Raw genomic sequence first — 18,726 nt, 5'->3', positions numbered from 1 at the left:
TCTTCTACACTATCCATAATTCCCAGGTGAAGTGAATTAAGGAGAAGCAGTTATTGGGCTATTGCCAAAGGCAGTCACAGGTTGCAGTATTTCTACTGCAGCTGCAGAGATACCAGTTCTAGGCTCTGCAGCAATTTCACCCATTATCAGAGGGAAAAACAAAGAGCTCCTGATAACATCTTGCGGACCAGCAGCTGCTGCAGTTATGCAGAGCAATCTAGATCCGATGGTAAACCTCAAAGGTTGACATTTAAGAACTGGAAATGCAAAATCTACTCGTGGGGCAGGGAACCGTTTCCTAGATCACGACTTCTGAAAAGACAGTAGGTGTCAGAGCAGGCAAGCAACCAAGCAGGCCCTTCAGTGCTTTGGACCAGGACGAAGAGGGAAGTGAGCAGTAACAGGGTTTTGTGGTTTTGGCGAGATCTTTGCTAGAGCATTCCATTTTGTGCTGGAGACCACGCTTTTATGAAAAATGATGCAGCTGGTGAGCGGGCAGGAAAGAAGCCCTGAACAAATGCCTCACGGCGAGCACACGGAGGTGAATCCACCTGTTCGATCCAACAGAACGGGGACGGCAGGGGCCGGAGCGCGCCGGCCCGCACCGACCGCAACCGCCGTCGCTCGTGGCAACGAGGCGGCCCCGTCCCAACGGCTTGGGCGGCGCGAGGCCGCGCGTGGCGGGCCGGTCCCCGCCTGCCGCCCCGGCGGGAGGGGGAGGGGGGCAGGGAGCTTCCCCCCCCCCGTAGGCGGCGGTTGGCCGGCGCTGGTGTCACTCCGGCGTGGCCGGACCAGTGAGCGGGGGAGGGGGCGCGCGTAGCGGGGCCCCGTTGCCGGTCCGGGCTCCTGGTGGCGGCGGCGGCGGCTGGCGGCCCCGGCGCGATGTTGTCCGGGTCGCGGTGCCCGGTGTGCGCGGAGCCCTGGGTGGCGCCGCGGCTGCTGCCGTGCCTGCACTTGCTGTGCGCGCCCTGCCTGCGGCGGCTGGGGGCGCCGGGCCGCACCGCGGCCCTCAGCGTCCTGTGCCCAGTGTGCGACGCCGAGGTGGCGCTGCCGCCGGGCGGCGTGGCGCAGCTCACCCCCGACTACCTGGCGCTGGGCCGCGGCGCGGCGGCGGCCGGGGGGTGCGACATGTGCGTCGACGGGGCGGCCGTGAGGCGCTGCCGGACCTGCGGGGCCCACCTCTGCCTCTTCTGCTCGCGGGCCCACAGGTGAGGGGCCCGTCCGGCCTTCCCGGGCGCAGATGCTTCGGGGCCAGGCCGGGGGGCGGGATGGGAGCTGCCGGTGGAGACCGTGCCTGGAGAGCTGGAGCTACGTGGAGCGAAAGGGGATCACTGGAAGTCCTGGCAGCCCGTGGCTGCGTGGTTGCTACCTGCTCACCAGCAGGTAGGTCATGGGACCTACCCATGTGCTGGCCTGTTAGGAGCAGTGATACTATTCCTTTGCAGAGCATTCACTGTTGCAGAGTTTAATCCTGTTAGAATACAGGAAAGCTGAAGCAATGCCAGCAGAAGGGAGCTTTTTACCTTTGAGATGATCACATCAGTAGGGCAAGAAGAAGAGATGACTGCAGCAGAGGTGGGAGCTGGAGAGGAGGAGGCTGCAGTGGTCTTTGAGCAGGGCAGAAGAGAGAGCAGTGCTGTGGAAGAAAAGTGACGGGAGATCCTAAGGGCCTTCTGAAGCAAGGATGTAGCAGGCAGGACTGGAAAAACATCCAGTAGCACTAGCCAGAGAAGTCTGGGTTAATCCACTTGGCCTATTCCTTCCACACTTACTGCTCCTTTCCACTTTTAAGAGCAAGTTGTTTTCCCCAGAAGTTGCTGAGGAATATTCCTCACTGCCCTACCCACCTACAGATATCAGTACCTGTTGTAAAAGGGCTCAAACTCTTAGTTACCTTTCATTTGGAGCTCTACGTTTCAGCATAGCGTTTTGATTAACTAATGCCTTATACCCTATGCAAGCTGCTGAACAGTAGTAAACTGAGACCTTGAATAGCGGTGTGTTATATTGATGGGAATAACTGCACAAGGTATAAAGCAGTAGAAAATTTGTCCCAGCTACCTGCTTCCCGCCTTATTTACTGATAGTATTTCCTTGCCTCATTAGTGTCTGCAAACCTGCACCTCATTTTTGTTGTTGGCAAAGCAGACCGAGGGCCAAGGAAGACCATTTTGAAATAGTTTCCAGGGGTGTAGGGAAGGTTTCTAAAGACCTGAGTGCTGCTGTCATGCTTCTTGGAACAAGTGTTAAAGGTTGAAGTCAGGGAAGTGTGAACGTGAGGGGTGTTATGCAAATGGTGCTAGAAAGCTTTAAAACTGTGCTGGACCCGAGGGAGATTGTGGGGAAGTGAAAAAAGGAGCGTAATGTCCATGTTCTGCCCCATGACAAGGCTGCTTTGTGTTGCCAGAACAACTCTAGAGCTTCCTCCAAGAGTACTTCTCTGCCTATGGCTTGGAGCTCCCTTCACAGTTGCCACATGTCAGCTTATGCATATGCAATCATTAGCGCAGGAGGCAAGGAAGGCAACAGTTCTTTTATATCCTCGTCACTAACTAGCTTCCAGTGTCCAAAATAGCATAAAATGGAAAAAAATCTAGTGCCACTCTGACCTGGTGGATGGCTGGATAATCCCCAGGCTCTTTGTCTTTTCCTCTGAGCAGAATCTAACCCAAAACCCAGAAGGAAATGGAGTTTGACTTTTGGAATATTAAATGTTTTACCACAGACTGTCATCTGGCTCTTGCTTGAGCTAGATTTTTCCCTAAGGGGTATTAGAGCTTATTTGCCTCAGTGAATTTGAAGTTGGTGAAAATCATCGGGCTGACAGCTGAGGAGCCTGATGCCTCCCGTGCCGCTGCAGAAGTGACTGTTAGTGAACAAATTAGTTTTCAGGCACCTCCTGCCAGCTCGCACTTTGCAGTGCACACCACCCTCCTGCTGTCTTTGTCACAGCAGGCTCTGGGGGTAATTGCAACTACCCTACTTCTGTCAGGCTCCATGAAGGGGCTGCTGGCGGTAGCTGCCAGACAGCCCATTCCCTGGTCTGTGTGTGACAGTGGTGGGGCACACAATTCTTCTGTCTGAAAATAATATTGACAGCACTCAAGGAGCCTGAGAGCAGCCTCTAATGAGCTGTTTGCAGATGCTGTCCTCTTTTGTCTGAAGCTGTGTCCCCAGGAGATCACCAGTCCCTTTGTGCAGTGTGAATTTTGGCAGAGACGGGAGGGAACAGTGCTCACCATGACTTGCAGTCTGTATAGACTGGCATTCACAAGGGGTCTTGGGCTAGTTCATGGGTGTTTGTATTTCACATCCTGTATGCAGGAGGTTATGTGGGGTTGCTCCCTTCCAGGAGACAGAAGAAGACGGCTTCTCACACTGTGGCAGAGTTGGAGAACATCAAGGATTGCAGCCAAGCTGGGAAGCCTCTCTTCTGCCCTTCCCATCCGACAGAGGAGCTAAGGCTGTTCTGTGAGCAGTGTGACTGGCCCATATGCCGGGATTGTGTTATAGACGGGCACCAGCAGCACCCCTACGACTTCACCGGCAATGTCATCTATAGGCATGGGAACTCCCTGCGGGAGCTGCTGAAGAGCATCCAGCAGCACATGGACACCCTAGAGGATGTGCTAGACCAAACTGATGACACGGGCAATGCCATCCACAGTCGCGCGGAGGCTGTGGCCGCAGAGATCTCTCTGTTTGCCGATGGGTACGTGAAAGCAATTGAAGAGCACCGGGACCAGCTGCTGAAGCAGCTGGAGGACTTGAAGGTGCAGAACGAAAATCTGCTGCACTTGCAGAAGGCCCAGCTGGAGCAGCTGCTACTGGACATGAGGACTGGCGTGGAGTTCACAGAGCACTTGCTGGCGAGGGGCTCAGATCTGGAGATCCTCATCACCAAAGGGGTGGTGGCAAGCCGGCTGGCGAGGCTGAACAGCGTTGCTTACAGCACCCACCCCAGTGTGGACAATGGGATCCAGTTCTCTCCCCAGGAGAGGGCTGGACAATGCTGTGGCTATGAAGTTTTTGGGGCCATTCTCAACAAAGTGGTCGATCCAGCCAAATGTACCCTGCAAGGGGAAGGTAATGGGGTACTGTGCAACAGTGTAATGGCAGCCAGCTGTACCCTAAAGTCACCTTTCCGTTCTCAGCACCCACCTGGGGTGCAGCTCAAGGCACTGTTGGCTCCCCGCTGTTTGGGGATTGACTAGGGGAAAAGGTGGAGGATGCACAGCATAGTAGAGCCCTGTTAGAGGTTGCATTCCTCAGACTGAGGGGCTGCAAGAGCTGTGCTGGGTGGGGAGCCAGAGCTGTCCCCAGCCACATCTAACAGAGCATACTGTAGCTGCCCTCTGCAGTGTTACTGACCTCAATGTTGGGTGAGGTGTGAGGAGAACAAACCTTAGGCCAAAGACCACGGTTTACTCAGGGGATAGCAGTGTTGCCTTCAATAGCAGAATGTGCTGTTTTCACAGTGACTGTGGTTCTGCAGCATGGGTCCAGAGAGATCCCCTCTGTAGCTGACCAATTATGTTCTCCTCGTAGCTTCTGCTGAAATTGCTGTGGGATTTCTTGGCGTACATGGTAGCAGGGGTCCCTGCTTGCCAAGGACTTAGAGTAGGGCCAGTGAACAGATAACGTTCAGACCAGCCCTCAGAGCAGAGCCACCTCAGGTCAGTAGTGGCCTGCTCAGGGCCTGTTCGGTCCCTTCCATGCCAAGGGGAAGTGCTGAGGTCCTGGGGGCAGAGCCCCACACTGCACAGTGGGGCTGTCCCTCCTGTTGTATGGTGCTCTTTGAGGCACGCTGGGCACAGAGAAACAGCCCGATATCTCCCAGCACCTGTGCCTGTCCACTGTCTCCTGGTCCCTAGTGATATATATTTACTTTTTCCTGTGGATGGAGAGGAGCTGTTACACCCCAGCGGCAGAGTCCTGGCTGTGCCCCAATGGGAGTGGAGCACTGCAAAATGGATGGGAGGTGGGAGTCGCTTCTGGTGTGAATTCTTTCTAGCGCTGTTTCTCTGCCTTTCAGATCTCCACAATGCCCGTCAGAACCAGCTGACTGGCTTTACAGTGCTCTGCAATGACACCACAGGGGAGCAGATGGGGAGAGGAGGAGAGACCGTGCAGGTCACTGTCACTCACAAGGACAAGAGGGACTGGTGGGTATTTTCCCTGAGAACACCCCAGTCCTGGGGTTTACCTTTCTGTTTCTGTTACAGGCTCCCTTAGCCTGGCTCTGTCCTTGTTTGGGCAAGTGGGAGGAAGTGCTCCAGCACATGGATCAGGATCTAAGGGGGAAAAGGCACAGCCGTTCTTCCCCCCAGTATAGGAATTCTTCTCAGTGGTTGTTTGTCACTGCGTGGAAGTTGATAATATCAGCTTAGATTTGTATCGAGTCTTTCAGTGGTTTGAGACTTCTTAAAGGATTCAGCTCACAATGGGTTTTAATCATGGTCAGAGTGAACAGTTGGAGCTTCACCCCTCCCAGCAGGCACCCAGGCCTCCTGCTTTTGTTAACATCGAATGCATGTAAAATATAGGAGTGCAAGACCGACCATCCCGTGTCTGTCAGAGTTCACTAAGCACAAGAGCACAAGATTAGATGGAAGCGCTTAATTTGTGTTCTGGAGAAAGTATCTTTGCTGTGACTTCATTGAGCTTTCTCCTACAGTTACAAGTGTTGAATGCTTTCACATGTTTGGAGGTTCTCAAGCAAAAGCAGGGAAGACCACACCTGACTCCCTAAGTGTTTCCACAGTGAAAATGACCAACCAGAACAAATTATTTTGGAAGCTGTTTTCAGGCCATCGTTGTTACTATAAAATGATGAGGCATTAGTGCAAATGCAGAACTATTTGTGGGTCAGTTCTTAAGGAAAACATCTACTCAGTTTTATATTAGGTACATTGCAGCTGGAGCAAGATGCTAGCATAGCTGTTGGTGGGTTGATGCGATGAATAAGGGGATGGGTTGCTGGAACTCCTTGCTGTGGGGAAGTACTGACAGCATACAGAAATAATGCTGGGTGAACAGATGACTGTCAATAAAGCAGCATTGCCCAAGGATGTTGCTCCAACGTACCTTCCTTCATTAGGTGCAAGTATGATGTGTGGAGGTGCGTTTGGGGTAGAGGTCACTGTGGCCACACTAACTCAGTTTCTTATTTTTGTGTACATGCAGTTGCTACACTGGTTGCTGAAAGCTGTCTGGCTCTGGGGTGAGGCACAGCAGCTACTGAAGAGCCTGAAGCCTCGCCACACAGTTCAGGGCAGGAAATGATGTGGGCAGCTGTATTGATGTGAAATGATGGGGGGTGGGGAACACGCCCTACAAATCTGGAAGGTTATGAAGTGTCATGTCATGGGGTGTAAGAGACTAATTAGTGAGGATTAGGAAGAACACCTTCCTTGTGCAGAGCTCCCTGATAACTGTGGAAGCTCTTTTCATCTTTCTGTGAAGTGGGCAGAGAGTCCCAGAGTAACTACCTGACACTTTTTCCCCTGGCAGTGTGTCTACCAGGGTACCTTGTGAGGTTCACTTTGCAAGGGGAGAATTTCCCAGCAGAGACCTAGAACTCCTCAGAGTATCAAAGGGAAGAGTTGAGGTCAATATAGTTGGGACAGTGGTTGAAGTGATTCAGACCTGCCCTGTTTGTGCCTTTACTCATGGGCGCTTCTGGAGGTAACCGCTGTCTGAAGGTGCGAATCATTTCTAAGGGCTCATATCTGGTGGTATAATCTGTCCTGTGAGTACGCTGTCATTTGCTACTCTTTCTCACTCAGCAGTCTGGGTTGCTACAAATCCTTGCAGTGCAGCTAGCTTTGTGTGACTTCCTTTATATGGTTATTGCAGCTCCCAGGGCAGGTATGTGTGAAAGCTGCACTGTGCTTGAGCATTGCTCATGCATCTTGTTGAGCTTGCTTGAGACCTGCAGCTTCTGAACAAGGCTAGGGATAAAGACCCAACCACAAATCTAGGCCCAACAATTGTTCACACTTAAAGCAATTTTCTATCAGTCACTGACCTCTCGGTCTTCTCTCTGTGTGTTCATAGTACAGTCAAGGCAACAGTGTATGATAACAGTGATGGGACCTACCATATTTCCTATAGCCCTGAGGAGCCAGGCTTGTATGCTGTCTGCGTCTGTGTGAAAGGGCAGCATGTACAGGTAGTGTTTGTTTTGTGCTGGTTCTTCTTTACCTGCTTTTCTTTTCTAAGTATTTGCTTTAAATCTTTCTAAGGATTGCCTTTGCTACTTGACAGTTTAAGGCTGGGCTTACTGACCTGTGACTGACAGGATCACCCAGTTGGTTTTTAAAAATGCAGACACAACATTTGATAGCATTCACTGCAGTAGTCTCTCTGCTTGCTTGTCCTCTGCAGGGTTCTCCATTCACTCTGACTGTGAAAAACAAGTTCCGCAAGCACCAAGGTGTGTTTCACTGCTGCACGTTCTGCTCTAGCAGAGGCCAGAAAGCTCCTCACTGTGCCTGTGGTGGGACCATGCCAGGTGAGGGCTCAGCTTTCCCTTCACTGCTGGAGTCAGGAGGGTTTGTTGCATCCAGTCCCACCTCGTGTAGGTAGGTGTGAGTAATTACTCCAGGCCCAACTCCTGCCTTGCACATGTACCAGACCTGTGACAACCTGCTTGTACATATCTTCTGGTAGGATGGGATCACAGCAGTGAGAGATGCAGTGGGACACACTGAGGGTCTCTGTAACACACTGCATGTAGAGAGACCTGAATCAGCTCTGTAGGAGATGGGACAGAGCAGCTCTGTCCAAGGATCCTACTTTTATCCCTTCACAGGGAGGCTAAGCAATGCTGTGGCTATGCTGATCCTGTTCCAGAGTTGACACATTGGGAACCATGTTGGCTGTGTCACACAGTGCCCAATGCTGTTCTCTGGAGAAATCTTGTTCCTCATTTAGGATGAGAGTTCGTCTCCCTTATTTGTTTAATCTCAACCAGCTTCCTTGTCCTTGAGCTGCATGTGTCATCGTGAGTTTTGCATGTTGTAAGTACAGAACCAGCCTCTTCCCTTCTCTGTGTCTGTCTCTGTCAAGGGCACAGCCATAGCCACCAGTGGCTGGCAGGAGGTTCTGCAGGCCTACGTCTTGCTTTACACACTAAGTGAGGAGAGAAATCTTCACCTTTCCCAAGCAATTGGAAGGGGGAGTTGTCCGTCCCCCATCCCCCCCCCAGCAGCTTGTGCTCCTTTCTTTAAGGAGCCCTGGTAGTGTTGGCCTTGAATATCTTGTGCTCTCATCAGCACATGCTCCTTGTCTCAGCCAAGTCTGGGGCCAAAGCGCTCTCTGAAAGCCCCTGACACACTGTGATTCTTTGACAAGTTTTTGGTGGAGCTCATGGTGCCTCTTCTCTTGCAGGTGGATACCAAGGCTGTGGCCGTGGACACAAAGGTCACCCCGGCTGCCCCCACTGGTCATGCTGTGGACAAGTCATGGAGAGTTCCGAGTGTTTGGGTGGGCCACCCAGTGATACATCTCAAAGGAGTTTGCTCAGGACAGTAGCTCTCTGAGCAGCCAGGTGAGCCCCTGGGAACCCAGGGCCATCCTACTGGCTGCTATATAAGCACAAGCCATGAAGATCCCCACAATCACTGCATAGCCCTTGTTGCCAGACAGCGGCATCCCACTGGGTGTGAACCTTGAGAGGGGCATGAGGGGAAAATAAAATTGTGCCTTATGTTCTACCTTGGGGGTATGTGTGCAAAGTTGTTTCGTGCCTGAACAGGAGCAAACGCTAGGAATTGTCACTGGCACCCACACTTTGAGGATGTCAGGCCTGTGGGATTAGGCTTTGAGGTGACACTCAGTCTGAGCAGTTACCTCCCAGAGAGTCAAGATGCAGCTCATTCTGCAGGATCAACAGTCTCTGCTCTCCTTCTCAAAAAATCCGAAGCTGCTGGTTGGGTAACATTCCAGAGGGTTTGCGTTAATGCTTTGGAAAGGCTTAGCAGCCTGAATATGGCTTCTGCCTCTCACCAGACACGGGGCTGGATTTCAGCCTTGTATGTTTGTATGTAGCACAGTCACTCTCTCCAGAGCTGCTACTGTGTTTGCAACTCCTATCTTTTCTCCAGGTGGGCTGTGATCTCATTACACCTTCCTTGCAAAGTAGGAGCAAAGCAGATTAGTAATGTGTTTGAAAGAAATCCAAGGAAAACCCATGGCATTGATGGGAACAGCAATCAGAATGTCATTCACTCAGTGTGTATGTTCTCCATGGAGATGGTGTGGGACATTGTGCTGCTCGGGGTGATAATGAGAGAGATTCAGAAGAACACATTTGGTTTGATTTGGTTGCAGTCTGAGCATCTGTAGGAGCCATCCATGCAAGTTTGCAGAGTTCTGTCTTGACTGAGGCAATTGGGGAAGAGCAGCAGAAGAAGCTGGAATTCAGCAGAGCTTCTGCATTTGTTTTGCACAGTCTTGGCTGCTTTCTGAGTATTTTTAGGAGAAGAGATTGTCCCATTTTCCCTAGTGAAGGGGCATTTGATGGGCTCATATGCTGCCAATGCTACCAATCATGGAGAAATACGCTCCTGTGAAGAGGAGGAAGAGACCCTTTCCTGGAAGGGCAACTTCTAACCTGTGAATTGCTGCCTGGGTGAAGCAGACACCTTGGATGCCTTCCTAAACAAAACAAGTTCATGTCATTGACAGTGGGAATGCTACCGCCCTGGGGGTAACCCCACTTGTAGGTGTGTCTTGCTAGGGGCTCATCATGCTGCCTGGGGAGGTGGAGTGGGGACAAAGGTCCATCCATTGGTTATCTGGGGGGAGGAATGCTGCTCTAGTGTCAACAGTAGGGACTGGTTCTTGCTTTCTGACTGATAATAGTTGGGTTGTAAATAGTAAGAATCTTCATTGTCTGTTTGCTAGTTCAAACCTCAAAGATTCTTACTTGCTCTTACCTCTTACAAAGCTGGTTTTGGAGCCTCTTCTTCCCAGCAAAGGAGATGGATATCCTTAAGCAAATGCTATTCATAGCTTTCCATTAATCATCCAGAAAGAATTATTAAACAAATGGGCAAAGGTTAAGCAGTCTAAATCTCCAAGTTGCTGACTCTGAAATTTCAAACTGAAAGTTTAGCTTGAGTTAGCCTTTAATGAAACAAACGGTAACTCTTTCCTGTCCCTGCTATGTGCATGTCAGTGCTCAGTACAGTATGTCATGTAAAAGGAAATACCTTGTTTTCTGTGTCTTTCTATTTCTTGCCCCCTTCATGCATGTTGTTTTGTATCAGAGCTTCCATGCTGTGTTACAGAGGGGACACATAAGCACTGCACTACCTTCTGGATACATCATTTCTGTCTACAAATATCATAGTCCTTTCAGACACAGGAATGTGTTTTCATGTTGGGCATCCCTTACACACCCTGTAGCTGACATTTTCCAAGAAGTTGTTTGTGAGCATTACACCAGTAAACATATAAACCTTCAGGGAACTGCAGCCAGCTTGTGCTAAGCTCTACATTTGACATGGAGAGAACAGTTGTACTGACAGTGTGGGGTGCTGATCCTGCCAGGGTCAGGACCTATTGATCTTTTTTTAGACTTGAAGGCTCAGTCAGTCCCAGGGATTATGAGATATTGACCTGTTACCACTGTTTGGATGAAGAGGGCTGTGCATGAGGATAGCCTGAAGAATCATGTGCAGAAAAGCTATTAAAGGACCTTAGTCACTGTGTGGGGGTTAGGTGTGAGAGTCTTCTAATTTTTTGCAAGCAGACTTTGCTCTGTCGCCATTGTTCATAACTCAAAGTGCTTTGTCAAATGAATATGTCCTACTGATCTATTGGAGTCTTACATTGGTTTCCAATAGCAGCCCCAGGAATGGCTTCAAGTATTCTGTCTGTAATTAGCCTTGGGCAATTAGTGGATTAGGAGGTGCAGTTAGTTTGCTTGTTACTTGATGTTATTTCTGACTGGCTGATCCTTGAGCTAACAAAGATTTTTTTTCAAGACAGATGCACATTCAGTGCAGACAGACTGTGCTGGTAAAGATGCATGTTTTTTTTCCCAGGACAAATGCCCTTGCTGATTAAAAAAAAAAAAAAAAAAAAAAGGAAAATAGATGATGATGAATATGAGGAGGGGCTTTGGGAAGCAAGAGAAGGGGGAAATAGCTCTCAGACAGAGAAAACATGAGTGTGTGCCTGGAGAGAAAATGCAGCCAGAACATCAACAACAGAAAGACCCATAACAGGCCCTGCAGCCTGGAAGACTCCATGCAGAAGGATGCCAGGGTATCTCCCCTCTCAGAAGGGGCAAACCACGCTGACGGCATGGCTGCCCTTGCAGCCCCATGCATGAGCGCCTCGTTTGTCCCCAGCAGATTGCGGGAGCAGGACAAAGTCTGGCTCAGCAGGGCTTCTAGGTCTTCCTAAGGCAGGAGGTGATTCACAAAGGTGTACTGGCAATCTGAGGTACCACATAAAGATGGACCCTGGTGGTGTCACACAGGCAATGTAAGCGGGTTTGCCTCTTTCCAACAGAGGGTGGCTTGTCATCTGCCTGTTTTAAGAGATGAGGGAGTGTTTTGAATGTTGTTGCTGCTTGCTTCCCTTCAAGAGCAGGTGAGGCCGCTCCAGGCTCTCCTCCTGCTACCCTTCAGGGTGGGACCACTGGTGTTTCTCTCTTCTGGTGCCTCTCAAACACCTCTTGACACCCCCATTACAGATGTGGGGGTACAAGGCTGGGTAAGAAAAGGAAATGGAAAGGTCTCCAAGATTTTTGGCCAAATCCCAGGGATGGCTGTAACCTTTTTCAGCCTGCTGGCTGCCTACATCTTTCTTGAATGCTTTGTGAAATTCTGTTGCTTGTCAGCTTGTCATGACTCTATATTCTGATTCTTCTTCTTCATAGGTATCTCCTTCTGCATTTCAGTGACATTGAAATAAGGCATGAACTTGCCATAAGTAAGGGTACTCTTCTGGCAAAATTACTGGTTTATGAAGAAAGAAACAGGTTGTGTCATGAAGGGCAGTCTGGTTCTTGTGCCCCTGCCTCTCCCAGAGCACTGAATGTCTTCATGGGCCCTGGGCTGCTTCTTCCTGACTCCCCTTCAGTCCTTCCTGCCCTACACTGTTCCCTCATCAGGGCAAGAGGCAGCACAAGCTGCAGCTGGCTCCAGGGTACTAGCTGGCAGGCCCAGCAAAACTGGTAACTCTTTGTGCCTGCTATAGCCTTTCCCTCAGTCAAGGCAGCTGATGTAAGTCTCTCTTCTCCAGCCACTTACCAACTTTCCCAGACTGTATGGGACCATGATCCTGCTGTCACAGTTGGTTGGATTTGGTAATGGATTCAAAAGCAATAGGAGCTGGGCAGACCACATGGTCACAGACAACAGAACCTTGATATCTTTGGGAAATACACTGAATATCCCTTGTGTTCTACAGTATAAACATATGGAGAGGGACAGTCTCCAGCATGGGAGCTGATCAGTGTTTGAATTTGGTGTTACCCTGGGTGAACAGGTCTTGCCCTGGTCCTGGCAGTGCTGTCTGTGCCTGAGAAACAGATCTGTTTTTGCAAAGTGGATGAAACTCAATCATTGATTGTGACATGAGGTGTGCTGCAATTATGATCCAGAGTTAACTAGTGCTGAAAGGAGACACCTGGTCTGTGCACTGCCTCAAAGGCAGCTGTAAATCGGGTGTCACTGAGGCCAACAGGATGTCTCTTAAAGATCATTTCCCACCAGGTCACTGTGGCCTGCAGCTATCTTAGCTTCTGGTATATGCCCTGCTTATTTACAACTGGTTAAGTAATCAGTAGAATACAACAAAATAAATCAGATTTCTCTTTTTCAGATTAAAAGAGTTTATTCTATGCTAAAGTGGAGGGAAAAGGTGAAAACCACATGAAGTCTGCTTTATAGGTTTGGATGATTGCAACAATCAGAGAGCCACAGCAATTCTCAGCTGAAACATTTCCACTCCTCAGTGTTATTCAGAGGCTATAGGAAGAAGGATGTGCTTTCAGTCGCAGCAAAGATCAGAGTTTTAGAAGTGGGCCCTGTTCACATCTCTGCCACAGACCTTGCACAACATGTTCAAGTCACCTAGTGTTCAAACAGAAGCCCTTGATGTAGAGCAATTCACTTCACAGTCAAGCACTTGTGTTAAAGTTGTACATGAATGGCCGAGTAAACCCAAGAGCTTGTCACTGTTGAAAGGAGAAGGTCCCACCTTGGTTCTTCTGCCCTTGCTGCAAGTCATGTGGTTCTGCCCCACCCCAGCACTGGGTGTGATACTCATCTGCCCCACCCCAGCACTGGGTGTGATACTCATCTGCCTACTTGGGGAGCCAGTTCAACTCACTAACCCAGCAGGAAACCATTTGCTTTCTAATTTTAATTTGTTTCCCACCAGGTGAATGGGTTTAGTGCAGGTTCAGATGTATCATGACATTAGTGCAGGTGGCAGGATGTGGGAGGAGATTCACCACAAGCTGTGACATGTAACTTCATCCTTGTTTGTGGAGACTGGAAGTGGTGAGTACTGGATGCCACCTGCCTTTGGATAACAGGTTGCAGACTTTGATGCCTGTACAACAGCCATAGCCTCTTCCAACCCCATCTTTGTTGTCCAGAAAAGTCAGTTGTGTCCTGCACAACGACTAGATACATTCATCCCTTGTAGAGATAAGAGTCTTTTGGAGCTGAACTTTGGTCCAAAAGACTAAAACATGCTTCTGAAATCTTGCACATGCACAATTAGATGGCTACTGTGTATATAACACAGGTGTGTCCCTCAGGATATCCTAAGCTCTTCTGAACCCTACTCAGCCTTTGCAGCTGGTTTGGTCATCAGTGGCCAGTATTGATTATACCCTGGGTCTTGATTTGGACCTCTGGTTGTCTCAGAGAAAGTAACTTATTTTTTGTTAGGCTGGCTAAGGTGCTGCATTGTTCCCTGTTCCTTTGGGCATCCTCACCTCTGCACAGTAAAGCTGTTAGCTCCCACTAGCCATGCAAACTCCCTGGAGATGGCTAAGGACTGTCATAAATTCCTCTTTCACCTTCCTCTTGGGAATGCAGTCCACACACAGATGACAGGATACACAGATTTCCCTCCAGGAAACCGAACACAGGAGTGCAAGCTGCTTTTCCTGCTCCGTTCTTCCACAATATCTCTGCCCTTCTCAACCTCTTACCTCCAAGAACTACTCATCCTACCCCCAGTCCTCCAGTCTTGAGTAAGACCAAGCACAGCAAGAAAAGCTTGTGGGGTCCTTGCTAGTTCTTTTCTCTTACAGGCTCCAATGTCCACCATAATAACAGATCCGTGAAAAGCAGGAGCTGGACTCAGGGAAAAGAAATGGTTTGGCCTGGAGGAGTTCAGTGGAAGAAAATAGCGGTCAGAAGAGGGGCTACTGCCAAAGCTTTGTGCTTTTAACGGCACTGCTGGCTCCAGGAGAGCCCATCGGCACAGCAAAAAGATCCTGCAGACTCAGCTGTATGCTCAGTGCCAACAGCACAATCAGAAATTTTAGCAGGGAGACCTGAGCCAGTCCTGGGTACAGTGCAACCCCCCAGTGATGAGTCAACTGTGGCTTTGCATGGGACGCTGCTGCTCTCTGACCCCAGGATTAGCCAGCTACCGAACTGTGAGCTGTGACATTTTTTTTGTTTGTTTTAGATTAGATGTTTCTTTAATGGATGGTACGGGAGGTTTCTGCTGTTCCCCAGTGACTAGCCAAGCCTCTCTACTTTTGACTGGCCTGGTGGGGGAAGCTTAGATGCTCACTGCTTCCTCATTCCTGAGAGTTCACTGCTTGGACTTACCACTCCTTGGCTGAGTTCAGTTATTTAAGCAGGACAACTTGGAAGAATGTATCATGTAAAGGAAAGGGGCTGTGCTGCACACTGTGTGGGACCTTTATGCACCTGGTGTTTGGCTTACCTTTGTAGGTGCTGCAACCATGGCATCCCAAGGCCAGGTCATTTTCTGGAGGTATGGTATTATCTGCATCTACTTTGGAAGGGAGGGAATTGCTTTTTTATTTTTCCAGGACCCCAGGCTGTCTCTCCCTGCTGCGAGGAGCTTTCAGGAGAGGCATTCTTTACAATTTGACCCTATAATGCACTCAGCCAGGTTACTTAAATACCAGTATGGCTTTTTTATATAATCAGTAAGGCCACATAGCTGTCAGAAACCCACATGCTGTTCACAGACTGCAGCCAGAATGGAGATGTGTGTACTGGAAACTGTGTGGCTGGGTTATGCCATCTCAGGTCTGAATGTTGTTGAAGGCCACGGTGTCAATGGCATGAGAAAGCCTCAATGTTCCTGCTGTGAGACCTTAGGCAGTTGCTTAAGCCTCCATCACATCAGGGTGTTGTGGGCAGAAAGGCAGAAGCTGTCCCGCAGAAAGTTTGCTTTCTCTGTTGTTTGCAAGTAGGAGCTGGGAAGATGTGGGAGCTGTTTAGTGCCTCTCATTTCAAGCACCTTAGGGAAGACACAAAAATATCCACCTCATCTATGTTTTCTGATCTCCAAGAGTTGAAAATAACTCCCCTCAAATAGCTAAATTAGTTGGCAAACTTCCTTCAGCATCTAATGAACATGGGCCAGACTTGCCACAAAACCTGGCTGTTTGAGCAGAGTCAGCTAACAAAATGCTTCGCTCCCTTTCAGGTGTGGGCTCTTCCCAGCTAGACGGAGGCAAAGGCTCCAAAGAGGCATGGGAGAAGCCTGGGCTTGTATTTACTCTGTTGAAAAGAATTCAGTTGTTCAGAGCTGCAGAGCAGCTAGGAGCAGTCTGTGTGTGAATGGAAAAGACTTCTCATGCACAAGCCATGCTCCAGCTTTCTCACAGAAGGTATCAAGGAAGTGCTGAGTATTGTCAGTGCACTTTCCCTGATGAAAGTGAGGTCATTAGTTCAAATAATGCAACACGGTGTAGATATCCACTGGGCATCTCATTTGTTGTGCATCTGGAATACATGCAATAGCCAACTCTGTTATTCTCAAGCAACAGCCCAGCTGGCTTTTGTCAGGGGAATGCAATAACTGAGGGGTGTGGAAAAAATGAGCGCCTACCCCTTACTGCTCTTGTGTGAGTAACTCTGCCTCCCCTGAGCAGCTGTACGCAGCCAGACACAGCACGTTACTAGAAACAGTGGGCTTCTGTATGGTCATTGCCTCTTCTGGCTAATCCTGAAAAACAGAAATAGCCTGGAGAGAGATGTGAATTTCCAGAATACTTCAGAGAAGCAGTGGGAGGTTCCTATTATTTCAGGAAAAAGCAACCCCCCTGAAAAACCCTCAAAAAATAAAACTGAAACTCTGAGAAAAGTTGAACTCTGCAATCATTAACTGTTTATTGGAACTGCAAACCCTTCCTTTTTGGTTACCCCTGCCATACTCTCTTTTTACCATAGTAAGCTTTGATATAGGGAGGAAGGCAGGGGACTTTAAATCTCTCAAACTTCCAGCTCTTTTGATCCTCCTAAACCCGTTTCTGAGGCAAAGCTTACCCTGCGGAGCTAGAGATAAGGAGGGCTGAGCCCTGCTGCCAGTTACAGAGGGGCTGACTGCCCTTTGCAGCACTCAGTTCGTAGCACTATGTCAGATAATAACTGTGGAAGGAGATCCAGTTCACTCCACAAGTGGCCTCAGGGTTCAGCTGTGGAAGAAACTGCATAACAAGAGTGCCAGACATACCCCGTTTGGCTAATCGGGAACGCTACCATGGAGAAGACGATGCACAGAGCTTCCTCGGGTGCCTGCAGGCTACTGAAGCACCACTAGAAAACATGGGCAACTTCAAGGCTCTCGTTTGTGCAGACCTAGACATTTACGTCAGATGTTTTCTATGCCTCTGAAATGTTGAAAGTGCAAGGGATGCGGATGATGAAATGATGAAAATTACTTTCCACTTGAACTGTTAGGCTGAATTCTTGCAAAACACAGCTAATGGCAGGATAAGGCTGGGTTATCAACTTCCTCTTATTCACCCAGCGCTCTGGTTCAATTAAAGAAATGTGAAGGCTTGTGGGCAAATATTTTTAAGCCGTTCGTGATTCTTGGGCTTTCAACGTCCACATGGGAAACTTGAAAGGGCATGATTTCACTCCACCCCTGGAAAAGGATGTTGAGGTAGGTGCTGGAAATCCATAGTACCCAAAATCACCACTTCCTTCTGAAAAATCTCCTCTGTAATTAACAAGCAGCTTTTTCTGCTGGCACTATTTTCCCCTTGAGTGAGAAATGGGAAGAATCTCTCTGGACGCAACGTTAGCATTCATGAAATACAGCACGCTACAGAGAAAGGAGACAGCAGAGGGGGACAAAAGCAATAGTGATGATTAACAGTGTGTGTGAGCCAAAGACGGTTTTGCATATTTGCATAGTTGTAGGGCAGAAGTGGTGTCTGGGCCAGAGAGTCCTTTCAAGGACAAGATGTGGTGGCATCTGAGGAGACATGCTCAGAGCCCTTACAGGAGGGAGTCCTGGTGGCTCTTCCTCTGCTGTTATCTCCGCTGTGCCCCCTCATGCCAAGAGGCTGCTGGCATTTATGTGTGAAGCCCTCACATAACCTGCTCGGAGCCATGTCTGTAGAGGTGTCTGTGCAATGGGTACTGCGCTGGGATGGGCTCAGTGATTTTTTTTTTTTTTTTCTGCCAGAGAGAGCGGAGAAGGACATGGACTAGCCAGATGTTAGAGTCAGGTGCATGGATTTAATTGGAGCTCTTCCCCCTGAGCAGATTTGGGAGTCCTGAATTCCAGCAATTTCCCCTGTCATCGTTCAGTTCCTTGGTGCCGTCAGGTTACAGAGCAGATAGCAGTGTGCTGCCAGCATGGGCCCTCTGACTTGTTTTTTTCCTGCCTGCCTGCTCACAGGCAGAAGTATTTTAATCTAGAGGCATTTGAGTGAGTCACAGCATCTGAGACAGTGTGGTGCAGCCATTGCTTGCTCAAGATGTACATGGTGTGTGTTTAGCCTTTGTGTCTTGTGTGAGAGCTGAGATGGGCCATGGCAACCTTGGCTAACATTATAACAAGTATGGACCAAGTCTTGGATCAGTTCCATAGAAACTAGTGGAGCTACTTGAGGAGGTAGATGCTATTCAGCATGAGCAAGTGTCAGAGTGGGAGACGGACCCGGAGTAATGATGAGTCTCAATGTGAGTATGATCGTTCTCCCTTTATTCAAGCTTTTACAGAGTATATATAGACAGGCAATAAGAGCATGTGATAGCGATAGCTATATGATTGGCTCACAATCTTTGTTCACGCGCCTAGAGCGGATATATGATTGGTGCAGGCTTGCTGTTCGCATGGAGAGGTCTGTCGACTTGTTTACCTCCTTGTAGCTTCCTTCTTTTGTGCTGTTCAAGGACAGCTCGCATAGATGTGGCATCCTCCCTCCATCATGAAGACAGGATTGCTCACTTCTAAGAGATCATGCCCCTTTTCGCTTAACCATTCTTCCACAATTCCCCCTTCTTGTTTTTGAGCAATCCAGGCTTGGTTCACTACTTTCAGCAGAGCTTTCTTAACACAGCTTAATACTACACATAAACACAAACCTATAACTACAAGGATCATTAAGATGCGTAAGCCTTCAGTAAGCAACCCTATTAGCCATTGCGGTAGATTTCCAAACAGGTTAGTTAGCCATTCGTCTAACAGCCCATGGTTCTGACGGATTTTACTTGCATGCTCCTTCAACCACTGCAATTG

The 18,726-nt window shown here is 49.2% G+C and overlaps 2 protein-coding genes across 2 annotated transcripts in view; both read left to right on the top strand.

The window, feature by feature from the left end:
- The first annotated feature begins 882 nt into the window (after positions 1-882).
- TRIM45 (tripartite motif containing 45) lies at positions 883-8,720 on the top strand. The gene is made up of 6 exons (XM_026065488.1): positions 883-1,208; positions 3,353-4,086; positions 5,036-5,165; positions 7,060-7,174; positions 7,390-7,516; positions 8,395-8,720. Exons 1-6 carry the CDS (start codon positions 883-885, stop codon positions 8,544-8,546), a joined length of 1,584 nt encoding a protein of 527 aa, XP_025921273.1. The 3' UTR covers positions 8,547-8,720.
- Positions 8,721-14,860: 6,140 nt separating this feature from the next.
- VTCN1 (V-set domain containing T cell activation inhibitor 1) overlaps positions 14,861-18,726 on the top strand; it is an 18,500-nt gene continuing 14,634 nt past the window's right edge. Inside the window, 1 exon segment of the mRNA XM_026065475.1 lies at positions 14,861-14,991. Within this exon segment, the coding sequence (XP_025921260.1) occupies positions 14,876-14,991 (116 nt within the window). The 5' untranslated portion in view covers positions 14,861-14,875.

The sequence above is a fragment of the Apteryx rowi genome, unplaced genomic scaffold, assembly GCF_003343035.1.
Source record: "Apteryx rowi isolate R43461 unplaced genomic scaffold, aptRow1 scaffold_228, whole genome shotgun sequence".
Taxonomy (NCBI): Eukaryota; Metazoa; Chordata; class Aves; order Apterygiformes; family Apterygidae; genus Apteryx; species Apteryx rowi.
The sequence above is the reverse complement of the archived record's forward strand: the minus strand, read 5'-3'. Positions and strand labels throughout refer to the sequence as shown.

Coding starts and splice junctions, on each gene's coding strand:
- TRIM45 (XM_026065488.1), top strand. CDS start 883: ATGTTGTCCGGGTCGCGGTGCCCGGTGTGCGCGGAGCCCTGGGTGGCG. Junction 1,209..3,352: donor TTCTGCTCGCGGGCCCACAG/GTGAGGGGCCCG, acceptor GCTCCCTTCCAG/GAGACAGAAGAAGACGGCTT. Junction 7,175..7,389: donor TGAAAGGGCAGCATGTACAG/GTAGTGTTTGTT, acceptor TGTCCTCTGCAG/GGTTCTCCATTCACTCTGAC.